At 40.6% G+C, this 19,271-nt stretch overlaps 1 protein-coding gene across 1 annotated transcript in view; it reads right to left on the minus strand.

Annotated features, from left to right (window-relative positions):
* SGCG (sarcoglycan gamma) overlaps nucleotides 1–10,437 on the minus strand; it is a 29,558-nt gene extending 19,121 nt beyond the window's left edge. Inside the window, exons 1-3 of the mRNA XM_040266789.1 lie at nucleotides 10,330–10,437; nucleotides 3,030–3,224; nucleotides 259–360 (exon numbers count right to left, since the gene is read on the minus strand). Coding sequence (XP_040122723.1) covers nucleotides 259–360; nucleotides 3,030–3,224 — 297 coding nt within the window. The 5' untranslated portion in view covers nucleotides 10,330–10,437. The remainder of the gene's footprint in view (nucleotides 1–258; nucleotides 361–3,029; nucleotides 3,225–10,329) is intronic.
* Between the last annotated feature and the right edge of the window lie 8,834 nt (nucleotides 10,438–19,271).

Consider the following 19,271-nt stretch of genomic DNA (forward strand, 5'->3'; position numbering starts at 1 on the left):
CTGTCTTCTGGGGAGGGAGACCCAAGTGACACAACTCTGGTCAATGAGATGTAAAAAATCTGCTGGGGGTGGGGCTGGGGTTTCTGGGCAAGGTTTTGGATGTGACCCTGGTGGTCACAAACGGTGTGCCAGGGCACACACAGGGCACGTGGCCAGGGAGCCATGCAATGTCAGTGCAGGCATCCTTGTCATTAGAAAAGCAAGCCATTGTTTATTTTTCATAAAACAAATTATTTAAACGTGTCCTCATTTTCTTACCGCTCTGGAACGTATTTCTTTGACATACAATGGGAATAAAAACTCAGATTCCCCCTCCAGGCGAAGTCCATCTGCCATAACATGCAGGTGACCCATGCCTACCTGTTAACAAGAGCAGAGATTCTGTTATTGCTTTCTTTTTCACCTCTTTTATTATCAACTTAAATTATGTATACCTTTTCATAGATTTCCTATCGGCCTTTTTCTGCATTTCTCTTAAGCACTTTATTTATAACTTTAGTTGCTTTTATTCAGTATTCAGTGTTATATTAAATCTTGTGTAAATATAAAGGACTGTTTAGGAAATGCATGTAAGATTTAAATAATCACTTTATGATAAACAGCCAAGAGCACCAGGTGGGCTCACAGTATAACAATGTTCACGCAAAGTCTGTGGGATTAATTGACACGTATTTCTAAGAAAATGCACATCATTATTCTTTCAGGACACACTGGCTGAGTGCCAACCACGCTGTGGGATCACACAGTGGCTGGGAGAACGCATGGCCCCTGGTGCCCAGGGGCGTTACAGTCTTCCGTCTCCAGCAGTTGTGGGGCTGGAGGTGGGGGGCGGGTGGGTGCGTCTCCCCTCCAGGCCTTTCCAGCGTCTTCCTGCTCATCCCTCAGCCTTCCACACAGCAAGGGTCTTTCTGAGGCCAGACAGGACCCTATAGTCAGGAGGTGCCCCTGACAGATCCTGGGGTGTAAACCTGAGGAGTTCAACCTTCATTCAGTCTCCAAAAAATGTTCATTGCTGCATCTTTTCTCACTATGACTATCTTGTAAAGTAAAAACATTCTGCATTAAATGAATTTTTTCCAAAAAGGACACAAAATATTATTAAAGCATATAAAATTACCCAGCTATCTTGAGAACATGAGGGTGCCTAAAACAGACTCCAAATTCCTTATAATGACTGATTTTTAGGTTACTAAATTATTCATTCTAATCCCAAAGAAAGGTGATACCAAAGAATGCTCAAACTACCGCACAATTGCACTCATCTCACATGCTAGCAAATTAATGCTCAAAATCCTCCAAGCCAGGCTTCAACAGTATATTAACCATGAATTTTCAGATGTTCAAGCTAAATTTAGAAAAGGTACAGGAACCAGAGATCAAATTGCCAACATCTGCTGGATCATGGAAAAAGCAAGAGAGTTCCAGAAAAACATCTACTTCTGCTTATTGACTATGCCACAGCCTTTGACTGTGTGGATCACAACAAACTGTGGAAAATTCTGAAAGAGATGGGAATACCAGACCACCTGACCTGCCTCTTGAGAAACCTATATCCAGGTCAGGAAGTAACAGCTAGAATTGGACATGGAACAACAGATTGGTTGCAAACTGGGAAAGGAGTATGTCAAGGCTGTATATTGTCACCTTGCTTATTTAACTTATATGCAGAGCACATCATGTGAAATGCTGGGCTAGATGAGGCACAAGCTGGAATCAAGATTGCTGGGAGAAGTATCAATAGCCTCAGATACACAGATGACACCACCCTTATGGCAGAAAATGAAGAACTAAAGAGCCTCTTGATGAAAGTGAAAGAGGAGAGTGAAAAACTTGGCTTCAAACTCAATATTCAGACAACTAAGATCAAGGCATCTGGTTCCATCACTTCATGGCAAATAGATGGGGAAACAGTGGCTGACTTTATTTTTCTGGGCTCCAAAATCACTGCAAATGGTGACTGCAGCCATGAAATTAAAAGATGCTTGCTCCTTGGAAGAAAAGTTATGACCAACGTAGACAGCATATTAAAAAGCAGAGACATTACTTTGCCAACAAAGGTCTGTCTAGTCAAAGCTATAGTTTTTCCAGTAGTCATGTATGGATGTGAGAGTTGAACTGTGAAGAAAGCTGAGTGCTGAAGAATTGATGCTTTTGAACTATGGTGTTGGAGAAGACTCTTGAGAGTCCCTTGGACTGTAAGAAGATCCAACCAGTCCATTCTAAAGGAAATCAGTCCTGAATATTCATTGGAAGGACTGATGCTGAAGCTGAAGCTCCAATACTTTGGCCACCTGATGAGAAGAAGAACTGACTCATTTGAAAAGACCCTGATGCTGGGAAAGATTGAAGGCAGGAGGAGAAGGGGATGACAGAGGATGAGATGGTTGGATGGCATCACTGACTCAATGGACATGAGTTTGAGTAAGCTCTGGGAGTTGGTGATAGACCGGGAGGCCTGACGTGCTATAGTCTATGGGGTCACAAACAGTCGGAAATGACTGAGTGACTGAACTGAACTGAATTCACTGGTTACTAAGTTTGCTGTTAAATACCGAAGTGTGTACTAGAATTTATTGGATATCAGAATGAGACTTTTAAAAAATCAAATAAGTTGCATCTGAATGGTAAATATTTATAAATTAGTGAAATTAGAAAAATACAATTTGCAAAATTTTGTCAGTTAATGAATTAAATAATCTTTAAGCAATCATGACACACAGTCAACCCCAAACTCAAGATGGCTCCAATTTTCCCACCATGAAAAGATAATGATGAGTGGAAAAACTGCAATGAAAACTCACTGTAAAATCAACACAGTATAATATGCAGTGAAACTATTAAAAAAGGTTAAGAAAAGGTAAATGCTATATTATTTTAAATGTTATATGTATTTTTTTTGCTACTGAGCATTCTATGTAGACAGGAGACAAACACTAACTGCATGACAGAGAGCTTCTGTTGATGCAGTGGGGATGGACTGACAGCACAAACAAAGCGAGAACATGATTATCAGGAAAAGTAACACTTACTGGGGAAAACCACATGACTCTAAGAATCCAAATGGTAAGAGCAAAATTCACAAGGAGGATGACGAGCAAAAGAAGGACGAACAAATACAGGCCACGCTTTCTCCAGCCATAAATGCCGATTTTGTAGATAGCCTGGTTCTCTGGCCGCTCTATGTGGGTGCCCTCTGTGATCGTGGTGTATTGTTCACGCACCATCTGCCACAGGTAGGGGGTGAAGAGAGGGAGAGGGAAAAAGGGAGAGGAGGTGGGAAGTGGAGTGGGGAGAGGGACAAAGGGACAGACAGACGGACAGAGAGAGAATTTGTCAATATTGACTGACCATTAGTCCAACAAAACATTTTTTTACCCCAATAACAAATCTCCAAAATTAAGTGATTTTTGAAAAGAGCATTAAAGAATACTTTGAAACATGTCATTGTATTTCAGCCACAGTGATAATCTGTCATTCACCATATTAGATATAACAAATTCATTTGAAATCCAGTGATCATATTTCCAGGGCTTCCAAGGTGGCTCAGTGGTAAAGAACCCACCAGCCAATGCAGGAGATGAGAGTTCAATCCCTGGCTTGGGAAGATCCCCTGGAGAAGTAAATGGAAACTCACTCCAGTATTCTTGCCTGGGAAATCCCATGGACAGAGGAGCCTGGCGGGCTATGGAGTCCATGGGGGTCACAAAAGAGTTGGAAACAACTTAGCGACTACAACAATAACAGTCACATTTTCAGGTCTTAATCAATAAACTTGATACATATACAGCTTTCAGAATTCTGCAGGATTAACTTTGAAATTGAAGCATCAACCTACAACAGTCAAGTGATCAAGTTCTTAAAAGATTCAGTGGAAGGAAAATCAAGCTGGTACCTATAAGTCTTGTGAAAAAAATTCCAGTTCCTCAGTTTTATGCCAACCAATTAGGTTACATCTTCCTTCAGCTACTACATATTACTCAGAATTAAAAATTAGAATAATCTTTACAAGATATCAATCACACCAACATTTGCCTATAATAAAGGTCCCAAGTACTGACCTACTTTAAGAAAGATCAAAACGTGGATGTGTACAAATGTTTACAAACATCCATCATTTTATGTAAATCAAGGTAAGAGTTTCAGTAACAATTTCCACTTTAGGAAGAGATTTTAAAAAGTTGCTCATTCTCTTCTTTACACGCACACACAAAAAGAGCATAGTTTTGTTTAAATTAAAATTAGAAATTATGATGACTTTTCTGATTGTAAAGGTAGCAAAATGATGAATCAGAACATAAAGTAATCTCTTCTGAGATTTTTTTTTATGCATTTACTTTTAGGAATGATTTAAAGATGTCCTTATTTAAAATGTCATGGTCTAAAATAATTCTTTAAATCTCTTTCCAACTGGACGGGCATTTCCCCCATGTTCAAACTGATTGTATAATATGGTGCTGTTCATCATTTTCCAACACTGAGGACTGACAATCTGCATTATTCAAAACCCAAATGGTTATTAACAGTTTCATGAGGGCATTCTTCACTTACTCATCTTTGAGCCCTCCAGTTTTTTTTATATGAGAAAGTCCATCACCACCCACCCAGGTCTTCAAAGTCTCTGAAGTCATTCTTGCTCCCTGCTTTCCCCTTCAAGCCCCACATCAGCCCCATACCAACTCCACCTTCAGCCTAGATCCTCGGTCTGCCTACTTCCCACCATTTCCATGGCAACCACTCTGGTGCCAGCCCCTCGAACTCCCTCATCTTCACCACTGCAAACCTGTCTCCCTTCCTCCCGCTCTGGAAGCCTCTCTCTATCCAGGGGCAGGCACATGAAATAAAATTCAGTGCCTGTCACTCTATAATGTCAAATCTTCCCATGGCTTTCCCCCACTGAGAACATCCAGGCCCCTCCATCGCCCACACCCTCAATCCTGCATAAGAGCCTTCGCTCACCTCTTCATCTGCTACCATGGTGCCCCACCTACTCGCAAACAGCCCAGGTGAACCCTCAGGTCAGGACTCACTATTGGGCATCCTCCCCACCTGACACCCTCTGCTGGCCCCCTCCTCACCTTCAGCACCAGTTCACATGTCATCTCCTCCAAGAAGTCTTCCCTGGACACCCTCAATCCCATCATATCACATCATTCTGTTATATTAATTTCAAAGCACATGTCATCTAAATAATGGTGGCAAATTCAGACAGTCCATAGAAGATAAGCTCAGAGTCTGAGACTGGATTGGAGGGATATGGCCAGAGACTCAGAATTCAAAACTATCACATATTTTTTTACAATATTGCCAGAGATCAATAAAAACTGCTGAGTGTATATACATATTCTCGTGCACACACACACATGTATGTCTTCCAATTGTTACATATTTTTATTCTTATATAGAGCTTACTATTGCTGGTGTAAACCTATCACAAACCTAGCTTCATCCAACATAATCTTATTATCTTTTAGTTTTGGAGGTCACTGTTTGCATCCTACATGGTGCCAACGTTTAGGAAAACGAAGAGATTGCCTTGGTAGATGTGACAAAAAGTATATCAATAAGGAAAATTCAACAGTAGATAACTAATGGAGGAAATATTTGCCTTAAAGATAAGACAAGATTAATACCCTTAGAAAGATAAATAAATCAATACAACTTGAGCAAAACCATGCACACACATTAAAGAAACACAAATGGTTAATACAGAGTAAAAGATTCTACTTCACCAGGAAGCACAAACACAACTTCCACAGTCAGTTTTCAAACAGTAAGGGAAATTTAAAAACCGGTTCTAGCCAACATTGGCACGCATAAGTGATATCATATGGATATGTTTGAAAAATGGGCATGAAATTCCTCTCCTGTTGGAAGTGAAAATTAACACCATTTCTCTAGAAGGATATTTGGCACTATGTACTGAGAATCTCAAACAGACAGTAATTTCAATTCTAGAAACTTATTCCAAAGAAACAATCAGGAATGAAAATGAAGATTGATGTTTAAAGGTATTTGTTTTACTTTATCTGTAATGGTGAATGACTGGAATATAAAGGCTTTCTTAGTGGCTTAGTGGTAAAGAATCTGCCTGCCAATCCAGGTGACACAGGAGACCTGGGTTCGATGATCCCCTGCAAGAGGAAATGGCAACCCACTCCAGTATTCTTGCCTGGAGGATCCCAATGACAGAGAAGCCTGGTGGGCTGTACAGTCTGTGGGGTCACAAAAGAGTCAAGACACGACTAAGCAACAACAACAAATAATGATAAGGTTTAAACATCAGAGTAACTAGTTATTGGATTATTATAATATTACAGAATTAACTGCTTGAAAGCATATATCTTGAATATCCTAGAGAAATGCTAATGGTAGAGTGTTGAATGAAAAACAGAACAGTGAAATACATATTAAAATATACACCCAGAGAAACAGACTATAAACAAATTTTAAAATTGTTAACAATAATTTCCCTCTATATTCTACCTTTTTCACTTAAAACTGCATTTCCCAAATGTCTTTCTGTATTTTTTCATATTAAAAAATTTGTATATATCTACCTTTGGATATATTATTTCTCTGATAATAGAAAAGCTAACAGAAAATTCACTATACTTGTCCCAGCTTCATGACTACATTTAGGATGACCAAATAATTTAAAAAATAGTTCTGCTTCATTTTTGGTCAAATTGCTTAGCACGACTATAAAATGAAGCAAAACACACAAACTGTAATTATCAATTTCATCCAAAGTCACAATCAATACAATTCTCACCATCACAAAGGCCCCTGCTATAAAACACACACACGCACAGAGAGAGTCACAGGTTACAAGGTCATCAAACTGTTCTCTCTTCTCTACAACAGAACTGACTTTTAAAATAAAATGGCAAGCTGCCATTTTAAAAAGTTCCTTACAGAATACACCAAACCAACAGAATAAATGCCCTTTAACTAGCTAACATTCCTGATCAGGGAAGAAATCTTTATTTAAATGAAAAAGTAACAAGAGGGAAAAAAAAAAAAAACACTTTTGGCCACTGTCATACAAATGTTAGGTCATAAAACTGTGGTTTTAAAATGCATATTTGTTTCTTAGTTCAGTTAGAGACTATTTTAAAGCAGGGCTATGATTATGAAGATGAGCAATTCAAACATGTTTTCTTAGTGTTTTACTCTTGTTTTTATTAAATAAACTCAGAAATCTGAAGCTTTTACCACGTCTTTATGTCATGTTTGACTAAGGAGTAATATCAATGTCCAAAAGCTGAAGTTAGCAGAAATAAGGCCAAAATAAGGATGCTTTGTTCTCCATTTTGTTCAGCAGTATATAACCAGCATCTACAGGTTTATAGGCTGGACCTTTCCGGCATTTCACAGCCTAGTGACCTCATGCTACTTCATTTTCTACCAGGAATGTCTATCCATAAGTACTCTGTATTTCAACAGTGTATTTCAAGATCATGCGAAGTTCTACCTTGATAAATGAGTTGAATTTCGGCAGACGATTAGCATCAGAGAAGGGCTGTTTCTACCCTCACTTTTCAACCATATTATCTTAGGTATTTCCCTTTCACTATCATATAACACAGACTGAAATCTAAAGTCACACCTTCTTAGTTCTGTGACGTGATGATCAGTTCTGTCCACTGAGGAACAAACAGTTGGTCAACTGATCAGCTCAAGTGACCTACCAGGCTTTTTGAGAGTGTGTTTCTTCAAAGATGCTGCACTCGCAAAACTTGCTGAAAAACGTTTCAAGTAAGAGTTAAAACAGTCACAAAGGTGAGGATGGGTTTTAGGTACCATCTCCATCAATGACTTCTTCCTGCTGGTTCTCCCCTGGGGTCTGATTTCCAGACCTCAGCTGAGGCCATCTTTTGACGTTTTACAGCTCCTCTCTCCCGCTCCATGCCCCTTATCCAGTCTCCATGGCAACCAAAGTGACCTCCCCCAAGACTAATTCTATCCCAGTGGCATCAGGATGAAGCACACATGCCTTGGGCACACACAACCCGTGGGAATGCCAGCTCCTTCAGCAGCATGCACAGCACACCAGCTGGACCAAAGTCAAGTGGACTCGGACACTGTGAAGGACTCTGGGAGAAGTCTCAGTCTCCTGCAAGCCCGCAGATCACCAAACACTCCTGCCTCTATTTCCCAGGAAAGTCCCTAAGGCACAGTAAGATGTGAAACAGAAGTGAGCATGGAGTCTGGAACAGCAAAGACAGTGGGTAAGGAATTCTACAAAGCTCACGCGAACACCAGAGGACGATCTGGTCCTGCAGTAGGTCCAGAGAAGAATAAGGCTAGGTGCTCTTGAGGCTGAGAAAGGAGGCAGGAAGGAAAGAAGGAAGCAGAGGTGGGTTCTGAAGTTTCCTGACTAGGAAACCAAAGCCACGGGGGCGAGCAGTGCTGGGCTCACTTGAGAAGCAGCCATGTAGAAGAGGGAGCTGGGGGAACCTTTCCCAGGTCCCACAAAATGTGCAAAATTAAACAAAATGGGCACCCATTCATAATTTATCATTGTTATTTGATTTTCACCTTCAATACAGTAGCGTTGGACCACAAAGAAGGCTGAGTGCCAAAGAATTGATGCTTTCAAACTGGTGCTGGAGAAGACTCTTGAGAGTCCCTTGGACTGCAAGGAGATCAAACCAGTCAATCCTAAAGTAAATCAGTCCTGAATATTAACTGGAAGGACTGATGCAGAAGCTGAAGCTCTAATCCTTTGGCCACCTGATGCAAAGAGCTGACTCACTGCAAAAGACCCTGATGCTGGGAAAGACTGAAGGCAGAAGGAAAAGGGGATGACAGAGGATGAGATGGTTGGATGGCGTCACCGACTCGATGGACATGAGTTTGAGCACTCTGGGAGATAGTGAAGGACAGAGAAGCCTGGTGTGCTGCAGTCCATGGGGTCACAGAGTCAGACACGACTTAAGCAACTGAACAACAACAGTAAGAATTTAGTGTAATGACTACAGTGTTGATTTTTTAAAGGACAGCACAGAACAGCTTTATTTGCAGCATTTTAGCTGCAAGCTTAGCCAACATATTTGGGAAACTTGGATGTGTTAGTCTTTGGAATTTGATATTTAAATATAGTGAAACACTGCTTTTCATTTGGCTTTGAAAGAAACCTCAGATAAATTCTAGAACCTCTAAGACTAACAACAACTTGAACCACAAGGTGGTAAGTACTCCTCTCTGTATCCATCTCTACAAAATGTTTCCAAGAAAACAAGCAAAACATAAACACAGGGAGTTTTGTAGTTAATTTTGCACTAGTGAGTTACTCCATTCTGCTGGCAAATTTTCCAGCCAGCCAAGCTATTTTTTCCCTATTATCTTTCTTGATGACTTTCTTTAGAAACTCATCCTCCAAAGGCCCTATGTTACTTAGGATCCAACAGAAGGAATAGACATTTAACAGGTCAAAGCACAGCACACGTTTACCTCATATTCTACTTACTATACTTGCTGATACATATTTTGAGCAATAGACTATTTTCCCCAGATTTGGGAAGAGAGACATTTTTCCCTTTTTCATCCAAGAAGAGTTGGGCAGTTGAAGCTGGCATTTTGCTTCTGTTTTGCTTATTCAATGTATCAAACCACCTGGACTTTGGTTCTCATGAATTTTACTCTGTGTTTAAACGTCTTTGACAAAACTATGACAAAATGTAAAGCAAATGTACTTCTATCACAAAAGTTTAAGAGTAGAATTAGAAGTGAAAAGTGAGTGAAAGTGAAAGTGTTAGTCGCTCAGTCGTGTCTGACTCTTTCTGATCCCATGGACTGTAGCTCGCCAGGCTCCTCTGTCCATGGAATTCTCCTGGCAAGAACTCTGGAGAGGGTTGCCATTCCCTTCTCCAGTATATCTTCCCATCCAGGGATCAAACCCAGGTCTCCTTCATTGCAGGCAGATTCTTTACTGTCTGAGCCACCAGGGTAGCCCAGAATTTGAAGTAGGTGATCTGAAAGATTACTCTTTATCTAAATTAGCTACAGTATAACAACTGAATGCCTGATAATACAAAAATACTGTCATGGTATCCTAAAATTAAAACTATTAAAAGGACATAATCATGCTAGAATAACATGTAGCATTTTAGTAGTTGGAAAAACTTGAAAGTTGAAATGAAGCATTCATTCCATTTTGTTGATATTTAATATATAATCATTTTGAGCTAAATTTATTTAACATTTTAAATTTATTTTCCGTTGTGTCATCTATGAAGGAAAAATAATCAAGAAGCCTTATACATATTTGGTCTTTAAGTTGAACATTCTAATTCTGTAAGATCCAAGGTAAAGCCGATTACTTACCTTAGATGTTGTCAAAAAGCACAAAGTGAATTAACTGCACTCCTTCAGAGCTTCTGAGACAGGATTTGAGGCTGTCCTAGGAATCGCCCAGTGAGAGGGGAGGGGTCAAGTTCGCCAGGCAGCCGGAGGAAGGCTCCCATTTTGGGTCTGTCTCATGTTTCATTCCCTCTTATTAGCAACAGGCGCATCTAATTTTATTCCCGTGACACAAACAGCTCATACCACACCGTCTGGGCACCAATTCCAGGACACAGCACTAAGTGTGCCAAGGAGAAAATCTTCCTACAAAACCAACAGTTAAACCCTGAATCATGACCTTAGTATGTGATTTTAACTTTCTACAGTGAACTTGACCTTAAATGAGCAGGAAAAGCCTGTGGGACGCATTTCCAGTGGAATCCAATGTCAACAAAAGTCTTATAAAAATAAAATTCACTTGTGACTTTGCTAGTATTAAATGTATACTGTTCTCTTTCAAGTAAACTGCAAAGTCTTATGTAACAGTCTTTAAAAATCACTTTCTTTAGACCTTTTTTGGGGGGGCTTCCCTTGTGGCTCAGCTGGTAAAGAATCTGCCTGCAATGCAGGAGACCTGGGTTTGATCCCTGCATTGGGAAGATCCCCTGGAGGAGGGAAAGGCTACCCACTCCAGTATTCTGGCCTGGAGAATTCCATGGACTGTATAGTCCCTGGGATCGCAAAGAGCTGGACACGACTGAGTGACTTTCACTTTTTTTAGACCTTTTTAAGTGAAAAAACTTTAACATTTGAGAAAACCTTAAATAATGATCATTACAATAAAGAGAAGTTAGACTCGACATGTTAAAATTATGACAGTTATTTTCTCAGTAAACTAAAATTATATCTTGTTTAACAAATTACATGAAAGTAACAAGGTGGAGAAGGCAATGGCACCTCACTCCAGTACTCTTGCTTGGAAAATCCCATGGTCCATGCGGTGGCAAAGAGTTGGACACGACTGAGCGACTTCACTTTCACTTTTCACTTTCATGCATTGGAGAAGGGAATGGCAACCCATTCCAGCGTTCTTGCCTGGAGAATCCCAGGGACAGGGGAGCCTGGTGGGCTGCCGTCTATGGGGTTGCACAGAGTCGGACATGACTGAAGTGATTTAGCAGCAGCAGCAGCAAAGTGACCCTATGTAGTCTTATCTTTCAATTAGATCATTCATCTTTTATAAGGTGTAAAGAAAATCTACTGAACTTTTGAATAATCTTAATCTTTTATTCTGCATTATTTTTACAGAGCCTGGTTTCCAGCATGAATTGAAACTGACTAAATTATGTACTTGAAATTGATATTTTGGCACCAAACTTTGACTGTGAGAAGCAATGTGAATGATAATCCAGATGCTTAATTTTTATTTTATTTTCTTCTCAGGAGACTTTTTCTCATGCTATTTATTTATGCTCTAACTTCTTTTGAAATTTGATGCTTCTTACACCAACAGCTGCAGGCCTTAAATGAAAAGCTGATACAGCTTCAACTAATCGTACATTTATTCATAAGACACTGAAAAATCTTACATGAATTCTTTGTGTATTACTATTTTTTCTCTCGTGGCAATTCAGCTGGACAAAATACTATGGCAGAGCTGCCAATTCTCAACCAAAATACCTACTATATTTAACAGTGATGATATGAGATATATTTTAATATCACCGGGTGCCTGAATAGTCAAAATATGAAACCCCTAATTTAATATTCTGGTTGAAATGTCACACTTAAAAGTTCCTTACAAAGGGCCCTTTCGTCAGTCGATGCACTGATTTACAGCGATGAATTTTCAACTTGGGGGCTGTCTTGTAAGCACGTTAGTCAAGTTGTGTATCTGTTCTCCATTCACATTCACAGATATATTTAACACTATCAACTAAACTTTTAATCCTGCTGGAAGGATGGTTTTGAAAACAAAATCTTTTGATTTTATACCGCAATTGATACTATTGAAAAAAGATTCTCAAAGCATCCACTGTAGGTCTAGTTCAGGTTTGCAACTCACATACACACATCACATTTGTTTTCAACAGAATGATAACATTATAAAGCTGTAAGAAGCCTTAAAGAAAAGTAGTCTCCCCCTCCACTAGATGTAAAACACTTTGTGCAAGGTCAGAGCTGCTAAGGGCATGGAGGAAGCAACTTTCAGATGAGATAATTCAAGTTTTGGAAAGAACAGAGAAGTGAGGAGTAGCTGCTTTGAAGAGGTAGGGAGTAAAGTTATCAGTGGACTGTATGAGTCTGCATTCAGGGTCTAGCTGAAGTGGATGAATAGACAATGGTCCCATCCTGAACGGTCCCTGAGACTTTATACTCTCCCTGCAGCTGATATCATCGACAGCAAAGCCTCCCTGACCCTGCCTACACTTTCCTCACTTCCCCAAACGTGCCCCTTCGCCCATCCTTCCTTTCCTGGCTTACGACTCCATCCTCCACACAGTCCGAGGAGACACGTGGAGGAAGCCTCCTCGCTAACCCGCTTGCCAGTCACCAATCAACATCGCCCCTCCTGCTCTGCCCCCCTCTCTGCCCTGGGTCCCCTTCTGACTGGAGAACCCCCCTTCAGGTCTGCCTGGTGTGTAGCTGGTACCTGCTTCCCTGTGTGCAGGAACACTGTGTTGTGTCTTACTCTCCCTGATGCCACATTAACACCGAGAACAGGAAATTCTGTCCTCATCACTCCCCTGCTTCAGCAAGTCGGAATAGGGCACCAGGTCCAGACAGGCACACGCTCCTTTATAGTCAGGCCCTGCCCATCTCACCTGTCCTCTCCCTGCGGGTTCTGTAAGGAACCACAGGAGTCACCGCGCAGTCAGGTGCCCACTGGACCTTGGACTAGAGTTCTCGCTCATTTTTTTCTGCCTTTTCTTCTATATGCACTTAAAAATTTATTATAACTGCTTGTATGTACCCTGCCATCATTGGTTTGTAAACCTGTTCTCTCTACTGGACCATGAACTACCTGCTTAGCACTTGCATATAGTAAACCCTCAATTAGTTGAACTCTGCAGTTACACCAAACTCTGCTTTTTATGACAGCAATTCCATAGTGTACAGTAACACACACACACACACAGAGCTAACATATATGATCAGAATGACATTACAAGAATTATCCAGAAGAGGTCAGTATAACAGCAGTAAGAGGATGGCTTTCAGAGTAAATGAAATGTGAAATAAAGTTAAATTCTTTTGTAAGTGATCAACTTTAAACCTTTAAAAAAAAATACCATGTAAATCATTTGCTCCTTCAATTGAAGCTGTAGTTCTTCAAAACAGATGGCCACAGACTTTTTTTTTTAATTTAAATTTATTTATTTTAATTGGAGGCTAATTACTTTACAATATTGTATTGGTTTTGCCATACATCAACATGAATCCGCCATGGGTGTATACGTGTTCCCCATCCTGAACCCCCCTCCCACCTCCCTCCCCGTACCATCCCTCTGGTTCATTCCCGCCCCCCTCCCCCCAAAGCGTCCTGTATCCTGTATCGAACCTGGACTGGTGATTCGTTTCTTATAAGTAAGTAAAATGATGTGATCAAATGATTCTATACACAACTGAAAACTCAAGTTTTTCATCTGAAATGTTATTAATATACTTACCTGGAGGCCTCTCACCCGCCTCTCTGATGACTTTTTAAATAGGAGTGATCCAAGTGTATGCATTTTATTTTTATTTATCTGATTTTTTGGCTGCACTGGGTCTTCATTGCTATGCGGGCTTTCTTTAGTTGCTGCGGGTGGGGACTACTCTCTAGAGCGGTGCACAGGCTCCTCACTGCAGTGGCTTCTTTTCTTGTGGAGCACGGCCTTCAGAGTGAGGGCTCAGTATTGCAGCACACGGGCTTCACTGCCCCTTGGCATGTGGAATCTTCCTGGACCAGGGACTGAACCCATGTCCCCTGCATCTGGCAGGCAGATACTTTACCATTAAACCACCAGAGAAGTCTTCAGGTGTATGCATTTTAACAAAAACAATTCATAGTCCCTTCAGAGTTTCCAAATCAATAAAAATGAAACTACTGGACTACTGATGTGGGTACCTTATGCTTTTCATGGTACTTTTGGGGAATTTAGGAGTCAGTATTCAGTATCAAGGGCTAATTGAGTGTTTTCAGGGAAGACAGAGAGGATAAAGCATTGGAATGCTGGAAAAATAAGAGGTAGGAAAAGGAAAGACTAAAAGGAATAGAAAACTTTAAGATTTCAGAAGAGAAAGTGGAGCATGACCTGAAATTTCAAAGGTTATCCACTGGTAATGCCTGAATTGCATCACAATAATTAAAAAGCATTATTCTATGAACATATAACTTTGCTAATTCACAGAAAACGGATACTGCAGCCTCAATAAGTATGGACTTTGGGGCAGAGAATGGAAACGCTGTGTGTACCCATCAGAATGACAGGAAACACTTGGCAATTAGCAAAGCAGAACCCACACATGCTGGAAAGGAAAACCATCAGAAGGGCTTGTGATAGGGAATTCCCTGGTGGTCTGGTGGTTGGGACTTTCTGCTTTCACTGACAAGGGTCTGCATTCAATCCTTGGTCAGGGAACTAAGATCCCACAAGTCTCACAGCAAAAAAAAAGGGGGGGTGCTTATGAGAAACCTGAAGTCTCCCGCGTTTCCCTACCAATCTCCATGTCCACTGGTCCGAGTCACTACTTACATCTTCTTCCCCATACTCACCTCTGACCTTTAAACAAACTTAAATGGCTGTAGCTCCATTTATTAACTCTGGACTCATGCTGTTGGCTGAGTTCATGCACATTATCACCCAGTGACCTTCTTCTCCTTTTCCCTATGTTGTTTTATCTGCAGTCGCCTCTGAAATTCCAAACAGTCTATGTCAGCATTTGCTTCCTGGCCCCTGATGACAGAGCATCTCTTCATCTGTCTGCTCTCTAGTTGAGGATGTTAGCATTTCCCCCTACCTAGACACATGCCCCTTCTTCTTCAGCCCTCCATCACGTCTCCTTTATTTTCAAATGATCAAACTGGTCACATGTTCCATTTTGAAATGATCGTCTCCTGTATCTCCTATGATTTGAACAAGTTGATTTAAAAAGTAAAAATTCAAAAGGCAACGTTCACATTTTCACTCTTCTGGAAGAGTTTGAAAAGAAACTGTATTAATTTTTAAAATGTAGGTAGAATTTTCCTGGTCTCTAGCTTTTCTTTGTTGGGAGAATTTTGATTCTGATTCAATCTCCCTAGTTGCTACTGAGCAATTTAGATATCCTATTTCTTCCTGATTTAGGAAAAAGTCAGTTTCCATTCCAATCCCTAAGAAAGGCAATGCCAAAGAATGCTCAAACTAGCACACAATTGCACTCATCTCACACGCTAGTAAAGCAATGCTCAAAATTCTCAAAGCCAGGCTTCAGCAATACATGAACCGTGAACTTCCAGATGTTCAAGCTGGTTTTAGAAAAGGCAGAGGAACCAGAGATCAAATTGCCAACATCCACTGGATCATCGAAAAAAGCAAGAGAGTTCCAGAAAAACATCTATTTCTGCTTTATTGTCTATGCCAAAGCCTTTGATTGTGTGGATCACAATAAACTGTGGAAAATTCTGAAAGAGATGCGAATACCAGACCACCTGACCTGCCTCTTGAGAAACCTATATGCAGGTCAGGAAGCAACAGTTAGAACTGGACATGGAACAACAGACTGGTTCCAAATAGGAAAAGGAGTACGTCAAGGCTGTATATTGTCACCCTGCTTATTTAACTTCTATCCAGAGTACATCATGAGAAATGCTGGGCTGGAAGAAGTACAAGCTGGAATCAAGATTGCTGGGAGAAATATCAATAGCCTCAGATATGCAGATGACACCACCCTTATGGCAGAAAGTGAAGAGGAACTAAAAATCCTCTTGATGAAAGTGGAAGAGGAGAATGAAAAAGTTGGCTTAAAGCTCAACATTCAGAAAATGAAGATCATGGCATCTGGTCCCATCACTTCATGGGAAATAGATGGGGAAACAGTGGAAACAGTGTCAGACTTTATTTTGGGGGGCTCCAAAATCACTGCAGATGGTGACTGCAGCGAAGAAATTAAAAGATGCTTGTTACTTTGATGAAAAGCTATGACCAACATAGACAGAGTATTAAAAAGCAGAGACATTACTTTGCCAACAAAGGTCCATCTTGTCAAAGCTATGGTTTTTCCTGTGGTCATGTATGGATGTGAGAGTTGGACCATAAATAAAGCTGAGTGCTGAAGAATTGATGCTTTTGAACTGTGGTGTTGGAGAAGACTCTTGAGAGTCCCTTGGACTGCAAGGAGATCCAACCAGTCCATTCTAAAAGAGATCAGTCCTGGGTGTTCTTTGGAAGGACTGATGCTAAAGCTGAAACTCCAGTACTTTGGCCACCTCATGCGAAGAGTTGACTCATTGGAAAAGACTCTGATGCTGGGAGGGATTGGGGGCAGGAGGAGAAGGGGACGACAGAGGATGAGATGGCTGGATGGCATCACCGACTCGATGGACATGAGTTTAAGTGAACTCCGGGAGTTGGTGATGGACAGGGAGGCCTGGCGTGCTGTAATTCATGGGGGTCGCAAAGAGTCGGACACGACTGAGTGACTGAACTGAACTGAGTCTTAGTATGTTGCATTTTTCTAGGATATATCCACTTCTTCTAGGTTACCCAATTTGTTGGCATACAATTGTTCATAGTAGTCCCTTATGATCCTTTGTATTTCTGCACTATCATTTGTAATGACTCTTTTAACTTCTGATTTTATGAGTCCTCTCTTTTTAGTGTAACTAAAGATTTATAAATTTTAATTATTTTTAAAATGCCAGCTCCTAGTTTCATCGATCTTTTCTGTTGTCTTTTTAGTCTCTATTTCATTTATTTCTCCTCTGATATTTGTAATTTCCTTCCTTCTGCTAGGTTTGATCTACTTTTCTAGTTCCTTGAGATGTAAAATGAAACTGTTTATTTGAGATCTTTATTTTTTCTGAATGTAAGTACTTTGCCTTCAACTCTCCTCTTAAAACTGCTTTTGCAGCACCCCAAAGATTTTATATTGTTTTGTCATTTCATTTGCATCAAGGTATTTTTTCACTTCCCCTTTGATTTCTTCTTTGACCCACTGGTTGTTCAGGAGCATGTTGTTTAACTTCTACATATTTGTGAATTTTCCAGTTTTCCTCCTGTACTGATTCATAGAGAGTATTTTCACTGCCCTAAAAACCCTCTGTGCTCTGTCTGTGGTGGGAGGCACAGATTTGGGGTCAGGTCTGTGTTATTACTCAGTTTTGCCCAACAGCCATCTGGGCCAATAAAAACAGCCTCTCTGGGCCCAGGTTCCTTCTGTATTATCGGTGGCCCTAATCACGGGGTGATGTTGAAGACAGAATGAAGTAGAACTCCTCAAGTGCCTGGTTTAAGCAGGAACTCAATCAATGCAACAAACCAGCACTTTTCTTTTGAGGGCAAACACCAGAAGACCTTGGAAGAAAAGTTATGACCAACCTAGATAGCATATTCAAAAGCAGAGACATTACTTTGCCAACTAAGGTCCGTCTGGTCAAGGCTATGGTTTTTCCTGTGGTCATATATGGATGTGAGAGTTGGACTGTGAAGAAGGCTGAGCGCCGAAGAATTGATGCTTTTGAACTGTGGTGTTGGAGAAGACTCTTGAGAGTCCCTTGGACTGCAAGAAGATCCAACCAGTCCATTTGAAAGGAGATCAACCCTGGGATTTCTTCGGAAGGAATGATGCTAAAGCTGAAGCTCCAGTACTTTGGCCACCTCATGCGAAGAGTTGACTCGTTGGAAAAGACCCTGATGCTGGGAGGGATTGGGGGCAGGAGGAGAAGGGGACGACTGAGGATGAGATGGCTGGATGGCATCACCGACTCGATGGACGTGAGTCTGAGTGAACTCCGGGAGATGGTGATGAACAGGGAGGCCTGGCGTGCTGCGATTCATGGGGTTGCAAAGAGTCGGACACGACTGAGCGACTGAACTGAACTGAACTGAAGGGTACATCTGAGAAGGAGATTCTGAACAGCAATTTATTGGGTATTTCCCTCAAGGCATTTTGAACTAAGGAATTATAAACAAACAGACTGAGTCAGGAATCTTAAAGGAGAAGGATACGGAGGATGAAATCACAGCTACCAGGAGGGGTCATTGGTCAGAACCTCAGTTGTAACACAGCCCACAGAATTTCACCTAAATAATTCAATGATTCATACAGACATTCTTTGTAAGAACACAGCTTGTGTCCAGTCCTAGCTTTTTCATATCTGTTTGCTCCTTAGGTCTCTGTCATAAGTGTAATATGATTTTAGTTAAAAATTTCATATTAGTATTCTTCCTTTTCTCATTCAGAGACCTTAGTTTTGAAGAAAGAGTTTAGCAACAAACAGACAAAAAGAATAAGCACATTTTAATAAATTTATACCTAATTCATGTTTCTTTTCCAATTCATTTTTCATTGTTTTATTATGAAGGTAATTATTAGTGCAGCTGTGTTTTGCTATAATGGAATGATTTAGGGTTTTGTATGTGCAGCAACCAAGCCCACTGACATGCTAAAAATCTAACTTAAGTGATCTTGGTTGGGGTCCAAGACTGAGCTTAGAGGGTTGTTAACCTCTTGAAACTAAGTCCAAAGTAGGTACACCTCTCTGGGCATTTTTCTGGATAGCACACCTGTAACTCTCACCAGACCTTCAAAGGGGTCCATGACCTTGAGGAAGCATCTCTTTTCTGTCTCCTTCCTCTTCCCAGGGCCTCCTATTCCACAACAAACATCTCCCTCACATATAGCAAAATGACATGCTAAAAAGACAAGTTGTTATACACAGTTATTTTGTTTCCTAATTTAGATGGTGCTACACTCAGAAATTTATATGCAAATATACTTCAAATGAGGTTGTCTATACA

This window comes from Oryx dammah, unplaced genomic scaffold (genome assembly GCF_014754425.2).
Source record: "Oryx dammah isolate SB20612 unplaced genomic scaffold, SCBI_Odam_1.1 HiC_scaffold_24, whole genome shotgun sequence".
In the NCBI taxonomy this organism is placed as follows: domain Eukaryota; kingdom Metazoa; phylum Chordata; class Mammalia; order Artiodactyla; family Bovidae; genus Oryx; species Oryx dammah.